This window comes from Rhododendron vialii, chromosome 2a (genome assembly GCF_030253575.1).
Source record: "Rhododendron vialii isolate Sample 1 chromosome 2a, ASM3025357v1".
NCBI classification, from domain to species: Eukaryota; Viridiplantae; Streptophyta; class Magnoliopsida; order Ericales; family Ericaceae; genus Rhododendron; species Rhododendron vialii.
The window spans coordinates 6,100,810-6,120,762 of record NC_080558.1 but is presented as its reverse complement, the minus strand read 5'-3'; the positions used below and the strand labels follow the sequence as shown (position 1 = coordinate 6,120,762).

The following is a 19,953-nucleotide window of genomic DNA, read 5'->3' as shown; positions in this document are numbered from 1 at the left end:
TCTTGTTGTGGATGACTTTACTAGATTTACTTGGTTATTTCCTCTTCATTACAAATCTGATGTTAAGCAAGTTGTTGCTCAGTTTAAAGCTTATCTTAACACTCACTTCCACACTTCTATACAAACTGTCAGAAGAGATAATGGGGGTGAGTTTGTAAATCACTTTCTCTTGCATTTGTTCTTATCCAATGGAGTTGTTCATCAAACCTCATGTCCCAACACCCCTGAACAAAATGGTCGTGCAGAAAGAAAGCATAGACACTTCATTGAGACTACCATAACTCTTTTGTTACAAGCCAATTTGCCATCTTCCTTTTGGCTTGAGGCATTAACTACTGCTGTGTATCTAACCAATAGAATGCCACATACTAGTCTCAATTTTCAAATTCCCTATGTTCTCTTGTTTCATTCCTCACCTAATTACATGTTTCTCAAACCCTTTGGTTGTAGTTGTTTTCCCTGGTTAAAACCTTTTGCCTCACATAAATTGATTCCCAAGTCTAAACCTTGTGTCTTTTTAGGGTACTGTCCTAATACAAAAGGTTATCGATGCTATGATCCTAGCACATCCAAAGTGTATATATCTAGGCATGTGAAATTCATTGAGACAGAATTTCCTTATTCTACCTTGATTCAATCATCTGTTTCTTCTTCTACTACTCCATCAAAGTTTCATATTCCTTTAACTACATTTGAAGAAATTATTATTCCAATCTCTGTTCCTCTGACCTCGGATGTCTCTCATTCTGAGTCATCTCCAAGTCCTGTACCTGTTTCTCATGTGTCTTCTTCTATTTACAATCCTACTGATGTTACTTTTTCTGTTCCTGTTTCTATTCCAGTTGAGGATAATTCTTCACCTTCTCATGAACATCATTACAACACAACTGTGTTCCCCTCTTCTTCTCCCACTGTCACCATTCCTATTTCTAACACTCATGTTGAAAATTTTGATCCTGTTCTATCTCACTCTTCTCATACTTCTCCTGTTCCTCCCCAGTCTTTCGTTCCTCCTCGTCATTCAATGACAACAAGATCACAAAATGGTATTGTTAAGCCTAAGAAAATATTTGGCCTGTCTGTAGTTGATCCAAAAGCCTTTCTGCCAGATAGAGAACCTGCACATTTTTCTGAAGCCAATCATTATCCTGTATGGCAACAAGCAATGCAAACTGAATATCAGGCCTTGGTTCAACAAGGAACCTGGAGTCTTGTTCCTCCTCCACCTGGTGCAAATGTAATTAGTTGCCAATGGATATATAAGATCAACGTAATTCTGATGGCAGTGTGGCTAGATACAAAGCTCGGTTAGTAGCTAATGGAAACCAACAGGCTGAGGGTGTCGATTTTACAGAAACTTTTAGTCCAGTTATCAAACAACCCACAGTTAGAGTAGTTTTGAGTTTAGCTACTCATCATGCTTGGCCTATTAAACAATTGGATGTTACAAATGCCTTTCTTCACGGGGTTATTGATGAAGAGGTCTTTATGAAACAACCACTTGGGTATAAAGACCCTGATCATCCACACTTTGTATGTAAACTCAACAAAGCCTTGTATGGACTTAGACAAGCACCTAGGGCTTGGTTCTCGATGTTTTCTGGATTTTTCATTCAGCAAGGTTTTCAACAAAGTCAAGCTGATGCCTCTCTTTTCATCAAGCAATCTGCCACAGGAACTACTTTGGTCCTTGTGTATGTGGATGATATTTTAGTTACAGGTAGTGATACCAACTATATCTCAGAATTGGTTAAATCTCTCAGTTGCAAATTTGTTATGAAAGATCTTGGCTCTCTCAGCTACTTTCTGGGTATTGAAGTACTCCATCATGGCTCCAGTATTATTTTATCTCAAACAAAGTATGCTACAGATCTTCTTGCCAAAGCTGGGATGCAGGACTGTAAATCTAGTCCTTCTCCATCCTCTTCTAAGCCTGCAGTATTGACCCAGATCCTGATTTTGCTGATGTGCATTGGTATAGAACTGTTGTGGGATCTCTTCAATATTTGACTCTCACTAAACCTGAGATGTCCTTTGCTATAAATGTTGCCTGCCAACACATGCACAGTCCAAAATATAGTAATTTTGTGGCTGTCAAACGTATTTTGAGATATATTAAAGGATGTCTTCATGAAGGTCTTCATTTTGTACCTGGTTCTTTGCAACTAACTGCCTTCACAGATGCTGATTGGGCAGGGGATTACTTAGACAGGAGATCTACCTCTGGGTATTGCTTATATCTTGGGTCTAATCTTGTAGCTTGGTGTGCTAAGAAACAACACACAGTTGCTAGATCCTCCACTGAGGCAGAGTATAGGGCTCTTGCTCAGACAGCTGCTGAAGTTTCTTGGATTCAACAGCTTCTTGTTGACTTGCATGTTTCCTTTTCTATACCCCATGTCATCTGGTGTGATAACATTTCTGCAATAGCTTTGGCATCCAATCCTGTTTTTCATGCTAGGACAAAGCATGTCGAGGTAGATTATCATTTCATTCGGGAAAAGGTCCTCAACAAGCAAATTCAAGTCAACTATGTTGGGTCTCTTGATCAAATAGCAGATATTTTCACCAAGTCTTTGACAGTGGATCGTTTTCTTTCTCTCAAAGCCAAACTCAGGGTGTTTCCCACACCCATGAGTTTGCAAGGGGCTGTGAAGGAAGGACATTAAGGGCATTAAGGTCCTTTGGCTAAAACGTAGTTAGTTAGTAAGTTGGGAGTTTGTTAGTAGTGGAGTGAGCTTGGTTTTCTGTTGTAACAAAGTTTAGTGGTTGTAACAGAGATTAGCTCTCAGCTAATTTCAGAACATAAAAAGGGGTTTTGTCTTGATTGTATCGATGAGAATTTCAGTTGATAATAGAAAGAAAGGAATCTCCCTCTCTCTTCTTGAGCTGCTGAAGCAGGGACTTCAGAAGAAGACTCAGAAGAGCTCAGTATGGGGTACAAACCCTTGTGACAAGGACCCTTGTACAAGATCTGGTGAGAAATCTTGTCCTGAATTTCAAGACCAAATGAATCAAAAATGAGAAGACAATTGTTATCTTTGGAAAAATGATGGACAGAAATTAGATTATGAGTGATTTGAGGAGTGTGTAAAACATGTGACAATAGAAAATTACCAGAGGGACTTGGTAACAGACCCTTGCCAGTATGAGAGACCTGCAAATTTGTTCCATTGCCAACCATAACCCCATCACCAAATCCAGCTAGTTGAGAATGGGTTAAATTCTGAAGGTTATTGGTTATGTGATTTGTGGCTCCACTGTCAAAATACCATGGTTGATTGTGAGGAGACGTAAGAGAAGTCTGTAATGAGGAAGAAGGCATCTATGACAGATTCTGAGACATATTAGTCGAGTGTAAAGCTGTTGTTGGATTGGTGTTGAGCTGAGAAGAAACAGATGGAACACTGAGAGAATGATGCATGCTCATAGAAGAAAAGCCATCAGAAAATGTGGCAATATTGGCTTGTTTAGGTTCAGCAAATTGAGAACCATGCATGATATTTGGTGGACCAGGCATGATATTCTGTGGAGTAGTTGGTCTTGGCGAAAAACTCTGATGTGCTTGAAACATTGGTAGACTGACAGAGTTGCCCCAAGGATTAGAAGAACCTGAACCTCTCCATGAATGAGTTGGAGAAAACTGAGAAGAATATTGCATCTGTGGTGGTTTATAATAACAATAGTTGGTGGAATGATTACTTTTGCCACAAATGTCACAGGGCAGTCTTGGTCCCCTGCCCCTGCCACGAGAAAAACCCCTAAAGAAACCAAACTGTTGTGATCCGAAAGGTTGAGATCCAAACTGTGGAAATCCAAACTGAGTTGAACCAAACTGTTGAGGGCCAAACTGTGGTAACCCAAACTGTGGTGAACCAAGCTGTGACATTCAATTGTGGTGATAGACCTGGAGATCCAAACTGATGTGGAAATCCATACAAAAGAGGTTGGCCATATGGATATGATGCACCAAAGTACTGGCCAGATTGGCCATGCGGATGAGATAAAGGTCCATATTGGCCAGATGATACTTTTGGAAGTTGAGATGGCCCTGAAGAACTACTATTATCTAATTGTGAGCCATGTGTGGCAACCAAAACAGAAGAGGTTTGAACATCAGATGCAGTTGTAGATTCCTGAATCAACTGAACATCCTCACTTTTTAACATTGTGACCAGTTCATCAAAACTCACACGGTGACCTTTAGTGCGTACGGCACGAACAGCAGTTCTAAGTCCATTAAAGGCTTTAGGCAAGCCATGTAAAGTCCTAAAGACAAGCTCATCATCCTCAATAGTACTTCCAGCAGCCGTCAATTGTTGTGCCAATTCTTTGATCTTATCAATATACGCGTCTATGGTTGATGTTTTGGACAAATTATACAGTTGATCTCTGAGCTCTTGAACATGTGTTTCAGTCAAGAGATTATATCTATTTGACAAAGAAATCCAGATTTGATGCACTGTGCGTAACCCTAGAACGTATGGAAGTGTGATTTGGGAAATAGATGCAGGAATACACGACCTCAGTTGTGAATCAATCAATTTCCAGAGAGAATACTCAGAATTCAGTGTTAATTCACCTTGATCAGTACGAATATGAGACGGAGGTGCTTCAATTGAACCATCAAGATATCCATAGAAGCCATTTGCTTCCATTACACTTTCAACTTGAGCTCGCCAGAGCAAGTAGTTGGATCCATCTAACTTGATGTTAACCAAAACGTGGAAATTCGAGACCAGAAACGCCAAGGATGGTGGTAGAGTTACAACAGCCGTAGAAGTTACGGCACTCGCCGACGGTGCTCCAGACATGCTTGAATCAGATTCTTCAGGATCGTGCGACGCTAGTCGATGGCTTTGATACCATATAGAAACACTGAATCCTAGCTATCAAACATGAACAGAGAAGCTCAAGAAGAGAGAGGGAGAGAGAGGGAGATTCCTTTCTTTCTATTATCAACTGAAATTCTCATCGATACAATCAAGACAAAACCCCTTTTTATGTTCTGAAATTAGCTGAGAGCTAATCTCTGTTACAACCACTAAACTTTGTTACAACAGAAAACCAAGCTCACTCCACTACTAACAAACTCCCAACTTACTAACTAACTACGTTTTAGCCAAAGGACCTTAATGCCCTTAATGTCCTTCCTTCACAGTTTTTTGGTTTTTGTTTTCATTCGGGTTGTTCTTGGCCTTCTTGGTGATTGGTCATTTAGGTCTTTTTCGTTGTTTGATTTGTTTTAGGATGTTTGGCTCTTTGTTGTGAGGTTTTGGTTGGCTTCTTGTCTTTTTTGGGTTTGGATCTTGGGAGGCGTTTTTCTTCGGTCTACTTGTGATCCTTTTAATCTTTGTAATCTCTTCAAACATTAATAAAATCATTTTTGCCTAGCGGGAAAAAAAAAAAAAACACTGATCGAGTTGAATCCGATTTTCCGTTGGAAATTAACCATGGACCCACTCACCATTTGCACACATAATAAGACCTCCTGCTGTATCAATACCAACCGCGTTATAAGCACCATCCATATATTGAATTGAGCTAATTTTTCACAATGCCCTTTCAATTTTTTTTAAAATAATTATGGAACGGCCCGGATTTTCCATGGGTCCCACATGACCGTTGGTACCCTGTCGGTATGGAGACCATCAGTCCCTTTAGCTTTTCATAGAGACTTTCTCAAAGATTTTCTATATGGTAGTTGATCTCTCTCAATTTTTCCGATAAATGCGACACTATTTCAATCTGATCTCGATCGGATTCTGTCAATCTCATATTGGATTCTAAAACATTCAATCTCATATTGGATCCCAAAGATACAAACTACAACATGTATATATACCCATTCTAGAATGCACATATGTTCACGGTTTCTAGTAGTAAGATGGCTCGCTTCCGGCATCCAATGGTCATCTTGATATTTCACCTCCTTTGCATGCAAACACTATGTGAGCCAGGAGATACGAAAACCTTCTTTAAAACTGCTGTTCACATAAAAAGCGATGTTCAGGGCCAAGTACGATTTCGTTGTCAGTCCGGTGACGATGATCTTGGAAATCAAACACTTAGCACTGGTCAATATTATTCTTTTCATTTCTATCCTCTCTATAATACTGTTTTCTTCTGCCATTTTTACTGGAATTCCAATGACAAAAGTTTTGATGTTTACAATCATCGTTTAGCCCGTACTTGTGAACACGGTCTGGTGCATTTGGACTGCTTCTGGCGTGTGGAACCTGACGGTTTTTATCTCAGTAATAATGACAAGAGTTATCAGTTTGTTAACTCTTGGTAAGGACATCATCTTGTGTAATAGTGACAACATCTGTGCTTTCATAAAATTCCAATGTTTGTTTCTACAAGACACTAGTGCTATAGAGCACATGATCATGCATGTATGCATTCTATGAAATCTCGAATTTTTCAGTATGAGAGATTTCTATGTTTATGCCATAACTCGTACACTTTTCGAATGTTGCATATCAAACTTGAACACTTTATTATCTTATCTAAGCCATTATAATTACGAGGAATAAAATTAATTGAACGAAAACAAATATTGTAAATTACGAAATAAATCAACTGCGTCTTTGATGCGGACTTGTAGAATAGATCGATTTGGTTTGGATATCACCATGCAGCATTCCAATGATTCCTTCAGCATCACCTTCAAAAACATATTCCTTAATATCCACGTTATACCACCGACCGCCTCCGCCGCAATTCTTGGTATAGCTATGGTATTTGACCGAATTTCGAAATCCTGTAGTGCAGACCGCACTACAGGGGTTTGTAGGTCGGCCGATTCGGCCATCCAATTTAACGCAGACAACTCAGATTTAATCCGAGCTCCCTGTTGATCTGAACCGTCCATTTCTTTGATTAAAATTCGAGCTGTCTATTACCGAAATAGCCGGCCAGAACAGCCGCCCTAACAGGGCCCTGTAGTGCGGCCCGCCCGCCCATGTTCTGAATACGTGTGGGCTGATTCATTCAAACTTGGAAAAAGGAAGGTTTGTGGAATGAATGAAATGTAATGATAGTCGTGGTATAAAGCACATCCTATCAATGGTCTATGAAGAATGAAAGAAGAACAATAACTTGTAGATTGATTCAATCAACATATGGACTTCTGGGTTGCCAATAGGGTGAGATTTTATTTCCACGATCATAAATTCATAACTTTGCTAGTCATACTCTCATTATTCCTCCAAGCAGGTGGACGGTTGAATTGGTCCTTCAATTTTTTTTTTTTTTTTGTCAATAAATAGAAGAGATTATTTTGCATTAGATATGAAGTACAGAATACAAGCCTGAGACACCGCATCAATTGTAAGAGTCCACGAGATAACTAAACCCAACAACTGAACCAATACAAAAATAAGCTCATTACAGAGCAGAAACAAATAAAGAAAGAAAAAGCCCGGATAAAACACCCACACGTAGGTGGCCTGGGAGACTTGAACTTTTGACCTCCTAATGAGATACCAGAAAACAATTCAATTACATAAAACCAGAAACTGAATATACAAATTGCGATCGAATTGAAAAAAACTAAACCGAACCCTATGTTTCATACAATCTCCTTAAAATAGATCCGCCGCCTAATGAAGGGTGTTCAGATGCACCGACGTATGTCTTACCGGATATTTCAAATAGAACCAACACTAACAGAAGACCACCGTAACCAGCCTTGGCAAAATAAGCTTTGTCTTCTTCTCTCTCTCTCACACACAAATACAAGAACAATATCAGAATTTTGGCGTATGGATTGTGAAATTGGTGTAGAACAATATCAAAAGAGAGACCCTTGAGTAGCTACCAGAAATTCAATACACAAAAGCTGCTGTATAAACGAATTCTGCCATTATGGCATTATCTCACATCATGAAGGATCATTACTAGCCGCACACATAGCTAGGATGTCTAGATTCGTTGAACCAACGGAGGAACCTTCCGGCTGTCTCGGGAGATCCTCCAAATGCCTCGATTTCATTCACTCAAAATTAGAAAAAATTTCTAGCATGCATAAGTTGGCCCAAACACTTAAGTTATCAAAAAAATCAAAGATGGCGTCTCAGCGAGTTCCGCTAAGATTTTTGAATTTTTTCTTGTTTTGTCCTTGTTCAAAAAGATTTCACGTTTGTTAGTTATGTAATTTTTACTTTCATTTTGCCTTGATAGCTTTAGACTGATACGGAAAAAAATATTCTTATTTATTTTTTATGTTACAAAAAGTTATTGTTAATTCCCAATCCAATTAAATAATGTTCAATAGACTAAAAATATGTTTTTCTCCATTGAGATTTGTTCCAGAATGAAATTTAATCTCCCAAAAATGTTGGTCTTATAATCTATTTGCATGTATCGATAGTATAATTTTTCTGTTCATTGCAGTCGGTATCTTGCTATATATTGAAGAATAAAATTGAAGAAACATTAATCGCACCTACACAAATTAGTGTTTTAAAACAATGAATTAATCGACAATTAATTTCTGGCAGAGCATATCCGATTAGGTCCGACTAACGATTAATCACCAATTCTCGAAGGTAGCCCACCATCCGACTAGCGCCTAATGACTTTTAAAACATTGACACAAATTCATTCCAGCTTGGATTTTTGCTAGTTAGCCAAAACAAGAGGAAAATCTTCATCTCTTTTGTACATGGAGTAACACTTATTTTCATTGAAAACAATATAATTAATTATTAGCTTTACAAAATTACTACGATTTCTTTCTAATTTTTTTTAATCTAGATAATCAAGACACTATCCATCATTAATGCATTTTTCCATTATTGAATGATGAACTTTATCAAGTCACGAATATTCTACTCATCTTCAACATGTATAAATAAATACCCATTGTTGTAAATACTAAGATGGCTCGCTCCTTTCCATTTGTCATTCTGATATTTCACCTCCTTTGCATGCAAATACTATGTGGGCAAGAAGATATGAAGATTTTCTTTAAAACTACTGTTCACATTACAAGCGCAGTTGGGGGTCAACTACGGTTTCGTTGCCAGTCCGGAGACGACGATCTTGGAAATCAGACGCTTAGCTTTGGTCAATATTATGATTTTCATTTCAATCCTTCTAGCTATACCCTTTTCTTCTGTCATTTTTACTGGAATTCCAAGGACAAAAGCATTGATGTTTACAAGCAAAGCCTAGCCGGTAAATGTGAACATCGTCTTGTGCATTATGACTGCTTCTGGCGTGTGACACCCATCGGTTTTTATCTTAGTAGGGATGACCAGCATTACCAGCTGATAAATTCTTGGTAAGGGCATCATCTTGTAATATTGGATGTACACAATACATCATATGTGAAATAATGAGATGGATTTGCAAAACCCAATAATTTCTATCTTAATAGTGATAACATCAGTGCTTTCAAATAAATCCTAATGTTGTTTCTACAGGAACAAATACTATAGAGCACATCATGCATTGTATGATATCTCGAATTTTTTAAAATTATGTCTATTTTTATGCCATAAAAATCAAGTTGATCGGGTATGTATAGATATATCAAAAATTCAATTTTAATCCGACGTCTATACAATTCACAAATCAACCATTAAAGTTCACTCTGGGAACAATCTTTTGAGTTTGGAGACAAAGATCGATTGAACGAAGAGAGATTCCTTGAGTGATCGAATTCATCTTCTTTTTTCAATCTGTTGTAAATGGTTCATCCAATTGTCCACTTTTTTCATTCACATTTCAGACTAAAATCTGAATGAATATTGAGCAAAAATTCACAAATGACTTGATGCTAAAAGGCTGCTATTTATTATAAACGGCGAGTATATATATTGAGGCCTTCCAATTTGAGGTTAAAAAAAAAAAAAAAAAAAAGACATTCCAGACTCATTTTTGCTGCTATAAATTATTGCAACTATTTCTTTTAATTCAAAACCACAGTAAAGCTAGTTACGAAAAAGACAACCTTAATAACCAACATTGGAGCATTTTAGAGGCGAAGCTTCTTGGTGCGGAGGTTTAGTCTAATTGGTTGTTGGGTTAGTTTGCTCTCCATACAATTTATCATGATTCAATTCTTGGGTTACTCCCAAGAAAGTACTCGGTGAATTACCTAGATGAGGTGCCTTTGACTGAACTGGATCGAAGGGGTATCATTTGAGCAAACTTGCACTCCCGCCCGCTCATCTACAAATCGGTCAAGTTAACTTGCACTCCGGACCACATTTCTCAGCAACGGTCGAGCAAACTTGCACTCCTGTCCGCTCATCGCCAAGTCAGTCGAGCAAACTTACACTCCCGACCACATTTTGCAGCGACAGTTGAGCAAACTTGCACTCCCGTCTGCTCATCGCCAAGTCGGTCGAGCTAACTTGCACTCCCGACCACATTTTTCAGCGACAGTCAAGCAAACCTGCACTCCCATCCTCTCATCGCCAAGTCGGTCGAGCAAACTGGCACTCCCGGCAACATTTCTCTTCGACAGTCGAGTAACCTGACACTCCCATTCGCTCATCGCCATGTTGGTGGAGCAAACGTACACCCCTGATCAGATCGATCGAGTAACCATAACACTCCCAAGTCTACGGTTCCCACCCTCCAGATTCAAGAACAAAGTTAAACCACACAATAGTGCGCCATCAGGTATCGATTTACTTCACCTGATCAATTTGCATATGTCAGCCTCAGAAATGGGGGGCTACTGATGAGGATGAATTTTTATCACTAATGCCGAGCAGAGCACCACGGGAATGACACGTGGCCGGGTCCTCAGCAAGGCTTATGTTGATCGGCAGGCTTGTGCGGTAAAGAAATCTGAGAAATAGTTGGATCATCCCACCAATGACGCCTAAAATCACTCTCCATGAGACAAACATAACGGTTATAACTCCCCCACACAATCTCATAACTTCCCATGACCAACCTCCACTTCTCCCACTTTCCATGGCCAACCTCCACTCCTCCCACCATTCCAGGAGGTAGCCGCACGACCCAGTGCACACTTATTGCACCTTATAAATATTGGGAAGAAAGGAAGAAGAAAAGGCATGCGCTGATAATTCCCAATTTACATAGAAACACTCTTTCCTTGCTTCACCATTCAAACTTGATTCTCGGAGGGTCCACGACCGGAAACACCACCGGTCCTTGGACTTGTTTTGCAGAAAACCCTTCCCAAAGGCTCTTGGTGTGATCATTCGGACTTGGCAAGCTTGAAACCCATTGAAGTGCTCGGATCAATTGTCTAGATTTTGACATCAACAATACCCATTGTTGTACTATACATATTCACAGTTTCAAATAGTACAAGATGGCTCGCTTCCTTCCAATTGTCATTCTGATATTTCACCTCCTTTGCATGCAAATACTATGTGAGCAAGATGTGAAAATTTTCTTCAAAACTACTGTTCACATCAAGAGCGCAGTTGGGGGCCAACTACGGTTTCGTTGCCAGTCCGGAGACGACGATCTTGGAAATCAGGCACTCAGCACTGGTCAATATTATGATTTTCATTTCAATCCTTCCGGCAGTACTCTTTTCTTTTGCCATTTTTACTGGAATTCCAAGGACAGAAGCTTTGCCGTTTACAAGCAAAGCCTAGCCGGTACTTGTGAACATGGTCTTGTGCATTATGACTGCTTCTGGCAAGTGACACCCACCGGTTTTTACCTTAGCAATGATGACAAGCATTACCGGTTGATAAATTCTTGGTAAGGGCATCATCTTGTGTTGGATGTACACAATACAATATATGTGAAATAATAAGATGGATTTGCAAAACCCAATAGTTTCTATCTTAATAGTGATCATAACATCATTACTCTCAAATAAATCCCAATGTTGTTTCTACAAGAACAAATACCATAGAGCACATCCTGAATTGTACGATATCTCAAATTTTTTAATATGATGTCTATCTTTATGCCACAAAAATCAGGTTGATCGAGCATGTATAGATATATTAAATTTTTAATTTTAATTTGATATGTCTACACAGTTCACAAATCGATCATTAAAGTTCACTCCTGGAACAATATTTTGAGCTTGGAGACAACGATTGAATGAAAAGAGAGATTCCTTGAGTGATAGAATTCATCTTCTGTTTTCGATCAATTGTAAATGGTTCATCCAATCATCCACTTTTTTCATTCACATTTGAGACTAAAATATGAATGCATATTGAGCAAAAATTAGACTAGTGGATGAAGTACTTACGATTATCCGATTAAGTTGAATCTTTTTACAAGGCAACTGAAATTATTATTTTTAAATAAATTGACAGCCTGGATTACTTGTCTGAGACCCGAGATGGGCCCCAAGTCCGCATGAGTCGTTACCAATGGTGTACCCAACCTGTTGGTATCCATGGTCTAGTCGAATGCTTCAACATGTTCAAGTTGACAAAAAAAACAAATCAAAGAAACCAAGGATGGCAGTGTTTTTTGTAGTGAAACATGCAAAAAATAAGTTCGAAAATTTATTGGCAAGTTGATTAAAATAAACAGAAAATGTCTCATATTATTTGTTATTTGATGGATCTACTGGAGATGCTCTTAAAGGATTTTAAGCAATGATGAGGGATTCGTAGTTATTTAATGTAAAACTAGAATCCCACCATCGCAACTTACGTTTGGAGAAAAATTCAACAATACTTTTTTTTTTTATCGAGCAAAAATGCTCTTGTTTACTTGAAAATGTATCATACTCCATTTATACTTTATTTTAAATAATCACCCAAGAATGGCATTTTCCAGGAAAAATAGAGACCAATGGTGCGTTCAAGATTTAGATCGTAGGGCCGTTCAAAAAAAAAAATGTAGATCGTAGGTACCAGTAGTAGTATATTCCACATGAATGGTTTTACTTTCCTTGTCAATATGACAAAATGGAAAGAAAAAAAAAAATCGGTGCCGGGTGGGTATATCCCATATGGTACCCGCTCGGCACATTCGAGCCGTCCAATATACTCTTTTGGACAGCTTGGATTGAAACCATCTCTCTCCTCTCATCCCAACACTTTCTCTTAAAATTCGAGTCGTCCAAAAATGCAATGGATGGCTCGGATGCGCCGAGCGGTAACCACGTGGTACCCACCCGTCACTGAAAAATTTTCCGACAAAATGAATTGGAAGGGATGATTGGGGCAAAATAGGTATGCTAGCGTTCGATAATGGTGACATCATCATAAACTACCACTTCTGTTAAGATTTCTAACAGAACTGTAACGGAGGGGGGAATAATATGAGTGTTGTCAGCAAAAGTATGGGAGGCTAGTGTCATTTCAAAAAGCTCGGGGGAAGTCCTTGGACTTGTCAAAAACATCAGGGAGGGGACAGTATTGTCAACAAAAGCAAGAGAAAATAAGTTATTTGGCTTATTAGGCCGAACAATCCATTAACCGATTGGTTGATGGATATGCTTTCTACATAATTGATCATAATCTTATTCTTGGAATCAGTCGCAAGGAAATTACTTTTTTTTTGTGAATTTCTTGTGAATTACCTACTCCAATTGAGATGCTTTTGACTAAATTGATCCGAACACTTGATTGTTAGAAGAAAAAAAAAAACGAAGCTTCTCAACCTCTTTCACTCTCTGGCTCTCCCCACCCCCCGCCCCCACTCTCTCTGTACATATGTATTTTATGTATCCTTTTCCTGGACTTGCGAAAGCCCAATAATCCCTAATCGGTACACCTGAGACAATTGCCTTCTCTAGTCCAGCAGAAGCACCAGTTACCAACAGCAGCAGAAGAAGATGGAGGGAGGAGGAGCAGGGGTTTGCTACCGATCCTGGCGGTTCACGCCGTGAGCGAGTACTAGAGGCTCGTGGCCTTAAATAAAAGGGGTTGCAACCTAGTGTTTTATTCAACTTTTATCAATAATATTCTCTGAATTTATCTGTGGATTCAAGAACTGCGCGTAGCTAAGGGTACCTATCGTGTTTTTTTTTTTTGAAACGGCAAAAGGAAATTTTATTAATCTTTGAAAAGAAATACAAAGTTTAAAGGACATCTGACACACCGGCATACGCCACCGGAGAACCAAAACCACACAAAAGCAAAATGCCAACCAAAACACCACAAACGAAAACGGAAGCCGAAAACCTGCTAACACTAAAAAAAGACAATAGCTAAGACCAAAAGAATCTAACGCCAAAAGGAAAATCTCAACCTTAAAAAATACCAACAAGCCAATAGAACAAAACCGCAAAACAAGAGAAACAAAACCACACCGAAAAACCACGGAAATAATTTCAAGAGAAAGAGAGGCCTCATCCTCAAAATCGTCATCCTCCTCTGCCAAAATATCATCCTATAAATCATCAAGAGCATTGATCCTTTCTGCAAATTATTCTTCCTCCATTTCAACAATTTTTTTTAAATAATAGCTTCTCCACCCTTTAATATTAATGCTCAGCCTAGGTCCAATATCCAACGTCTTACGAGCATTCTTGAAGAAAATGGAGTTCTTATTCTGGAGATCATTGGAAGACAAGGAAGAAGCGGGGACATATTTGTTTCTATGAGTCAATTTAACGGCTTTAACCCCACCGCTTAGGCAATCCACAATGGTATAATTAAAAAAGGATAACTAAAAGTTGACACATTAGTTTTTAAATTATTCACTTAAAATGTTGCTAAACTTAACAATGTTGCGTTTCACAATGGTCACTTCTAGTCCATAACCAAATTAAATAAGGAGTCCACTACAATTTCTCTCTCTCTCTCTCTCTCTCTCTCTCTCTCTCTCTCTCTCACATCCATTTATGTTTGTTTTTGGCAAAAATATATTGATTCCCTCTTTTAATTTTGGGAAAAAATTGGTGACTTTCTTCCCTCATATTATGATTTTTTTTTTTTTTTTTTTTTGTGGGGGGGGGGGGGGGGGGGAATAAAAACGGGAAAGAAGAGTGAAATACCTTAATCCAACGATGATGGGTTGAATTGTAAATGATCGAGAGATATGAGCTTCACTTTTGGAGAGAAAGAAAAAGAAATAGTTTGTGGGTAAAGTGAAGAAGATATAGAGTAAGCAAAGAAGAGAAGAAGAAAATACCAATTGAAATACGCGTGTATACAGATTTTGGAATTAGTTAACTTATGTAGTGTAGGGTCCACAAATTTTAATTATGGAAAAAGGTTGCTAGTTTTTGTTATCTAAAGTCCAAAATTTGATTATTTCTAAATATGTTGCAAGGTTTGATTATACCATTGTGAGTCATTTTTTGTACCAACATTGTTAACTTTAAAAATAAATAATTTTTTATTATACCACTGTCCGTGGATGGCCTTACGCAAACTATTCTCTTTCGTGAATTCCGCTGCGTCATCCTTCTAGCATAGGTTTTGGCTAGTCTGCCAAAATAGGAAGGAAATCTTCATGTCTTATCTGCATAACCTTTATTTTTAGGGAGACTTAAAGAATCATCCTCAGAATCCTTCTAACTTAGAAATCCATCCCGATCATTTTAAAGTGTTATGTTTCCATCCTCAACTCATTTTTTGTACCAAAATTGCCCTACTCTTTACATTTACAATACCATATATATATATATATATATATATATATATATATATATATATACATATTATAGAACTGAATTTTAGGATGAAATCTTAACAAGTCAAATCCCAAAATTTCCTCCCTCAATCCCGAAAATTCCTCCCCCAATCCTTCCCCCATAAATTCCCTACTCCCCATAATCTTGTTCCACCAAAAACTCTCTCCTTGCCGCACCCAGATCCGATCCTTCCAGACAATCGCTTCGCTACGGCATGTTCACAATCAGTTTCGGGGCCCGATCTTGTCCGTCCCTTAGCACTAGACTATCATCTTCATCCTCTCCGACGGTCTCGGCGCTGTCACCGGTGTTCCTCTTTCTCGGCGTTTAGATCGCTGTCGCCGACGTTCCTCTTCCTCGGCGTTCAGATCGATCATCAATCCTTCAATATTCTACTAATCCTCACAAATATATATTCATCTCACGCGACATGTTTACGAATGAAAATACTTTTACCTGATTCTAATTGAGAGCCTCAGCGTTGGGATCGAGAGCAGCCAGAGTATCAACCGGCCTTCCTTTGAAGTACACGAACAACTTCTTCAGTCTCTCCCACACTTCCTTCATCATCAACTTCAAATTATCCGAAGAACTCGCACCGTGCCCGCCCTGCACCCTTCCGCTTCCCAGAGAGGCAATCGGATCAAAGCTCTGGTCCATATTCACCGCGCTCAGTGACGGCTTCATCAGAAGCAATATCATCGCCGCCTTGCCGCTTCCGCTCGACATTACATCCTTATGGGTTTCCGATTGGTATTGTCAATGTTGAGTTCCTTTTCTTGAAAATTAAATAGGCATTATTTTTCCTTGTAACGAGATGGATTTTTTTGAAAGTTGTTTTGATGGTAATTTAACCATATTTGAACCGTTTACCATGAAATATTTGTTCGAATTATGAGATATTTATCGTGTCACGTTGTAATCATCATGGTAATTTAATCATGTAATGTCATGGTAATTTAACTATTTAACCATGTAACGGTTTGAATATGTCATGTTATTTCTTTTTTTATGGTAATTTAGCCATGTTCCGTATAATAAGATCAATGGAAAATATGACTTTTTGTTGTCTAATTGGCCAACTTGAAGAATGAAGAAAACATGAAAAGATGTGGTCAACTTATCATGTCATATTCCTAATAAAATTGATTCCTCAAATACATTCCATGATTAAAAAAGAAGAAGTTATCAATCATATTTAAATTTATCAAATCTCACTTAATTAGGAAAATAATCCAATCCAATCCACTAAATTGGGAAAACAATCCAATCCAATCCCACTAAATTAGGAAAACAATTCAATTCAATCCCACTAAATTAGGAAAGCAATATAACATAATATATATATATATATATATATATATATATATATATATATATATCATAGGGAAAAGGGTAAGAAAGGTAATTCACACATTAAGAGGATGAAAACATAAACATGAAAAAAGGGCGGGATGAATTCTTACACGATATGGATAAAGAGGATGAATATTTAAATATTCCTTAGTTTTATTGGAAAAAAAACTAATTAATAGCTTTACAAAATTACCAGGATTTCTTTCTAATTTTTAATCTGGATAAGCAAGCCCAAGCTATCCATCATTAATGCACGTTTCCATAATTGAGAAATAAACTTTATCAAGTCAAGAATATCCAAATTAATTCCCTTCAACATACACTTTATCAAGTCAAGAAAATAATCTGTATATAAACCCATTGTTGTACGCATACAAAATTCACACCTTCAAATTAATCGTTAAGATGGCTCGCTTCCTTCCATTTGTCATTCTAGTATTTCTCCTTGTTTGCATGCAAACACTATGTGAGCAAGGAGATACGAAACTTTTCATTAAAACTACTGTTCACATCAAGAGCGATGTTGCGGGCCAACTACGATTTCGTTGCCAGTCCGGAAACGATGATCTTGGAAATCAAATACTCAGCACTGGTGGATATTATGCTTTTAACTTCCATCCATCCTTTACTACTGAGTTCTTTTGCCATTTTTACTGGAATTCCCGAGACAAAATCTTTGATGTTTACAATGCAAGCATAACTGGTGCTTGTGAACATGGTTTTGTGCATTATGACTGCTACTGGCGTGTGTCACCCACTGGTTTTTTCCTTAGTGACAATGACAAGGATTACCATTTTTCAAACTCTTGGTAAGTGAGTCATCGTGTGTTGAATGTTCACAACATATATATATTATGTGTGAGAATAATGAGATGGTTTTGCAGAACCCAATGGTTTCTATCTTAATAGTGATCATAACATCAGTACTTTCTGTTGGGTGGAGGAGTATTGATCACACACTTATAATGTATGAAACTCACAAGAGAATTGCACAAACACACTCACATATATTGAACTCATTCAATCTGAAAATAACATACAAAGAGGAGGAATTTCTCTCTCTGTAACTCTCTTATTCTCTTACTCCACTCACACATATTACATAATCAGAATACATTCTTTTATAGGCAAATTAAACAGACAAGTAGATAACTTTGCAAAGATCACAAATGAAATACGGAAGCTTAAATTCAATGCCCACGTTTTTGTTCTTGCTCTTCTTGCAGGCTTATTTGACCAACTTACCTTAGGCAATCATAGCCTCCAAAACAATAGTTCTTCTTGCAGGCTTATTTGACCAACTTACCTTAGGCAAAGCCTCCAAAACAATAGTTTCACACGTTCCAAATCAAGCTTACTGTTTATTTCAACATCCCCCCTTAAGCTTGATTCTCAGAGATTCTTCATTCCAAGCATTGTCTTCATTTTGACGAAAGCTTCATGTTTGAGGGGCTTCGTAAAGATATCTGCTGCTTGATCATATGTCCTGCAAGAAACTAACTCCACTTCCTTTGCTTTTACATGCTCTCTGATGAAGTGGTAGCGGGTATCGATGTGCTTGCTTCTTTCATGATGAGTCGGGTTCTTTGCAAGCGCAACTGCAGAGCGGTTGTCGACATAGATCTCTGTGGGCAATTTTTGCAGAAAGCCCAAGTGCTTCAGCACATTCCTTAACCATATAGCATGACAGACAGCTGAGTTAGCGGCAACATACTCAGCTTCACAAGATGACAATGTCACAATCGCTTGCTTCTTGGATGTCCAAGTGAAGGCAGTATCTCCAATGAAGAAAACGAACCCTGTTGTGCTCTTCCTTTCATCCAAGTCTCTTCCCCAATCGCTATCTGAATAGCCGGAAAGATTCAGGTCACCGCCTGACTGATAGAATAGTCCGTCATTATGAGTTCCTTTGATGTAGCGGAGAATCCGCTTTGCTGCGAACAAGTGTAACTGATCTGGCGTCTCCATGTATCGACTGACTAGCCCAACACCATAGAGTATGTCTGGCCTAGTACAGGTTAGATATCGCAGACTTCCAACCAAGCTTTTGAAATAGGTTGGATCAACATTCCCAGTATCACTTTTCTTCAGTTCCAGTCCACTGTAGACTGGAGTCGTCACAGGATTGCATGTCTCCATCCCGTACTTCTTCAGTATCTCCATGGCATACCTGCTTTGGGAGATAAAAATTCCTTCGTCACTTTGCGTCACTTCAATGCCTAGGAAGTGAGCCATAAGTCCGATGTCCGTCATTTCGAACTCTTGAAACATCGTCTTCTTGAATGCTTCAAACATGGCTGGATTGTTGCCTGTAAAAATCAAGTCATCAACGTAGAGGCATACATACAGCTGGCTTCCATCAGTCTCCTTCTTCATATAGAGTGCATGTTCATAGGGGCACTTCTCGAATCCATTCTCCTGGAAGTACTTATCAATTCTGGTATTCCATGCACGAGGCGCTTGCTTCAGCCCGTATAGCGCCTTCGTCAATTTGTACACTTTGTCTTCATGACCTTTCTTCACATATCCAAATGGCTGCTCAATATAGATTTCTTCTTCTAGAAATCCATTCAGGAATGCTGTCTTGACATCCAACTGGTAGATCTTCCATCTTTTCTGAGCAGCTAATGAGATTATTAGCCTGATTGTCTCCATCCTGGCAACAGGGGCGAATACTTCGCCATAGTCGATGCCTTCTCTTTGCTTGTATCCTTTTGCTACAAGCCTTGCCTTGTATCTCTGAACCTCTCCTTGAGCGTTCTTCTTAGCTTTGTAGATCCACTTTACTCCAATTGCCTTGTGACCATTTGGGAGGTTAGTCAGCTCCCAAGTCTTGTTCTTCTCTATGGACTGAATCTCTTCATCCATAGCCTTCCTCCATTTTCCTTCTTGGGTAGCTTCCTCGAAACTAACTGGATCACAACTGATTTGCAGACAGAACATGGTAAAATCTGCATCCATCTAATCTGTATTCTGATACAGATCATTCAAGTTCCGAATTCCTCTGGGCCTCATGTCTGAAATTTCTCGTTCAA

At 38.6% G+C, this 19,953-nt stretch overlaps 3 protein-coding genes across 3 annotated transcripts; all 3 read left to right on the top strand.

Annotated features, from left to right (window-relative positions):
- The first annotated feature begins 5,875 nt into the window (after positions 1 to 5,875).
- LOC131316529 (S-protein homolog 2-like) lies at positions 5,876 to 6,456 on the top strand. Its single transcript, XM_058345930.1, has one exon. The coding sequence runs from the start codon at positions 5,888 to 5,890 to the stop codon at positions 6,296 to 6,298; it is 411 nt and encodes a 136-aa protein (XP_058201913.1). The 5' UTR covers positions 5,876 to 5,887; the 3' UTR covers positions 6,299 to 6,456.
- A 2,432-nt stretch (positions 6,457 to 8,888) lies between these two features.
- On the top strand, positions 8,889 to 9,296 carry LOC131317008 (S-protein homolog 5-like). The gene has a single exon (XM_058346591.1). The coding sequence runs from the start codon at positions 8,889 to 8,891 to the stop codon at positions 9,294 to 9,296; it is 408 nt and encodes a 135-aa protein (XP_058202574.1).
- An 8,027-nt stretch (positions 9,297 to 17,323) lies between these two features.
- LOC131317007 (S-protein homolog 3-like) lies at positions 17,324 to 18,154 on the top strand. The gene is made up of 2 exons (XM_058346590.1): positions 17,324 to 17,727; positions 18,145 to 18,154. The coding sequence occupies exons 1-2, from the start codon at positions 17,324 to 17,326 to the stop codon at positions 18,152 to 18,154; spliced, it is 414 nt and encodes a 137-aa protein (XP_058202573.1).
- Positions 18,155 to 19,953: the final 1,799 nt, after the last annotated feature.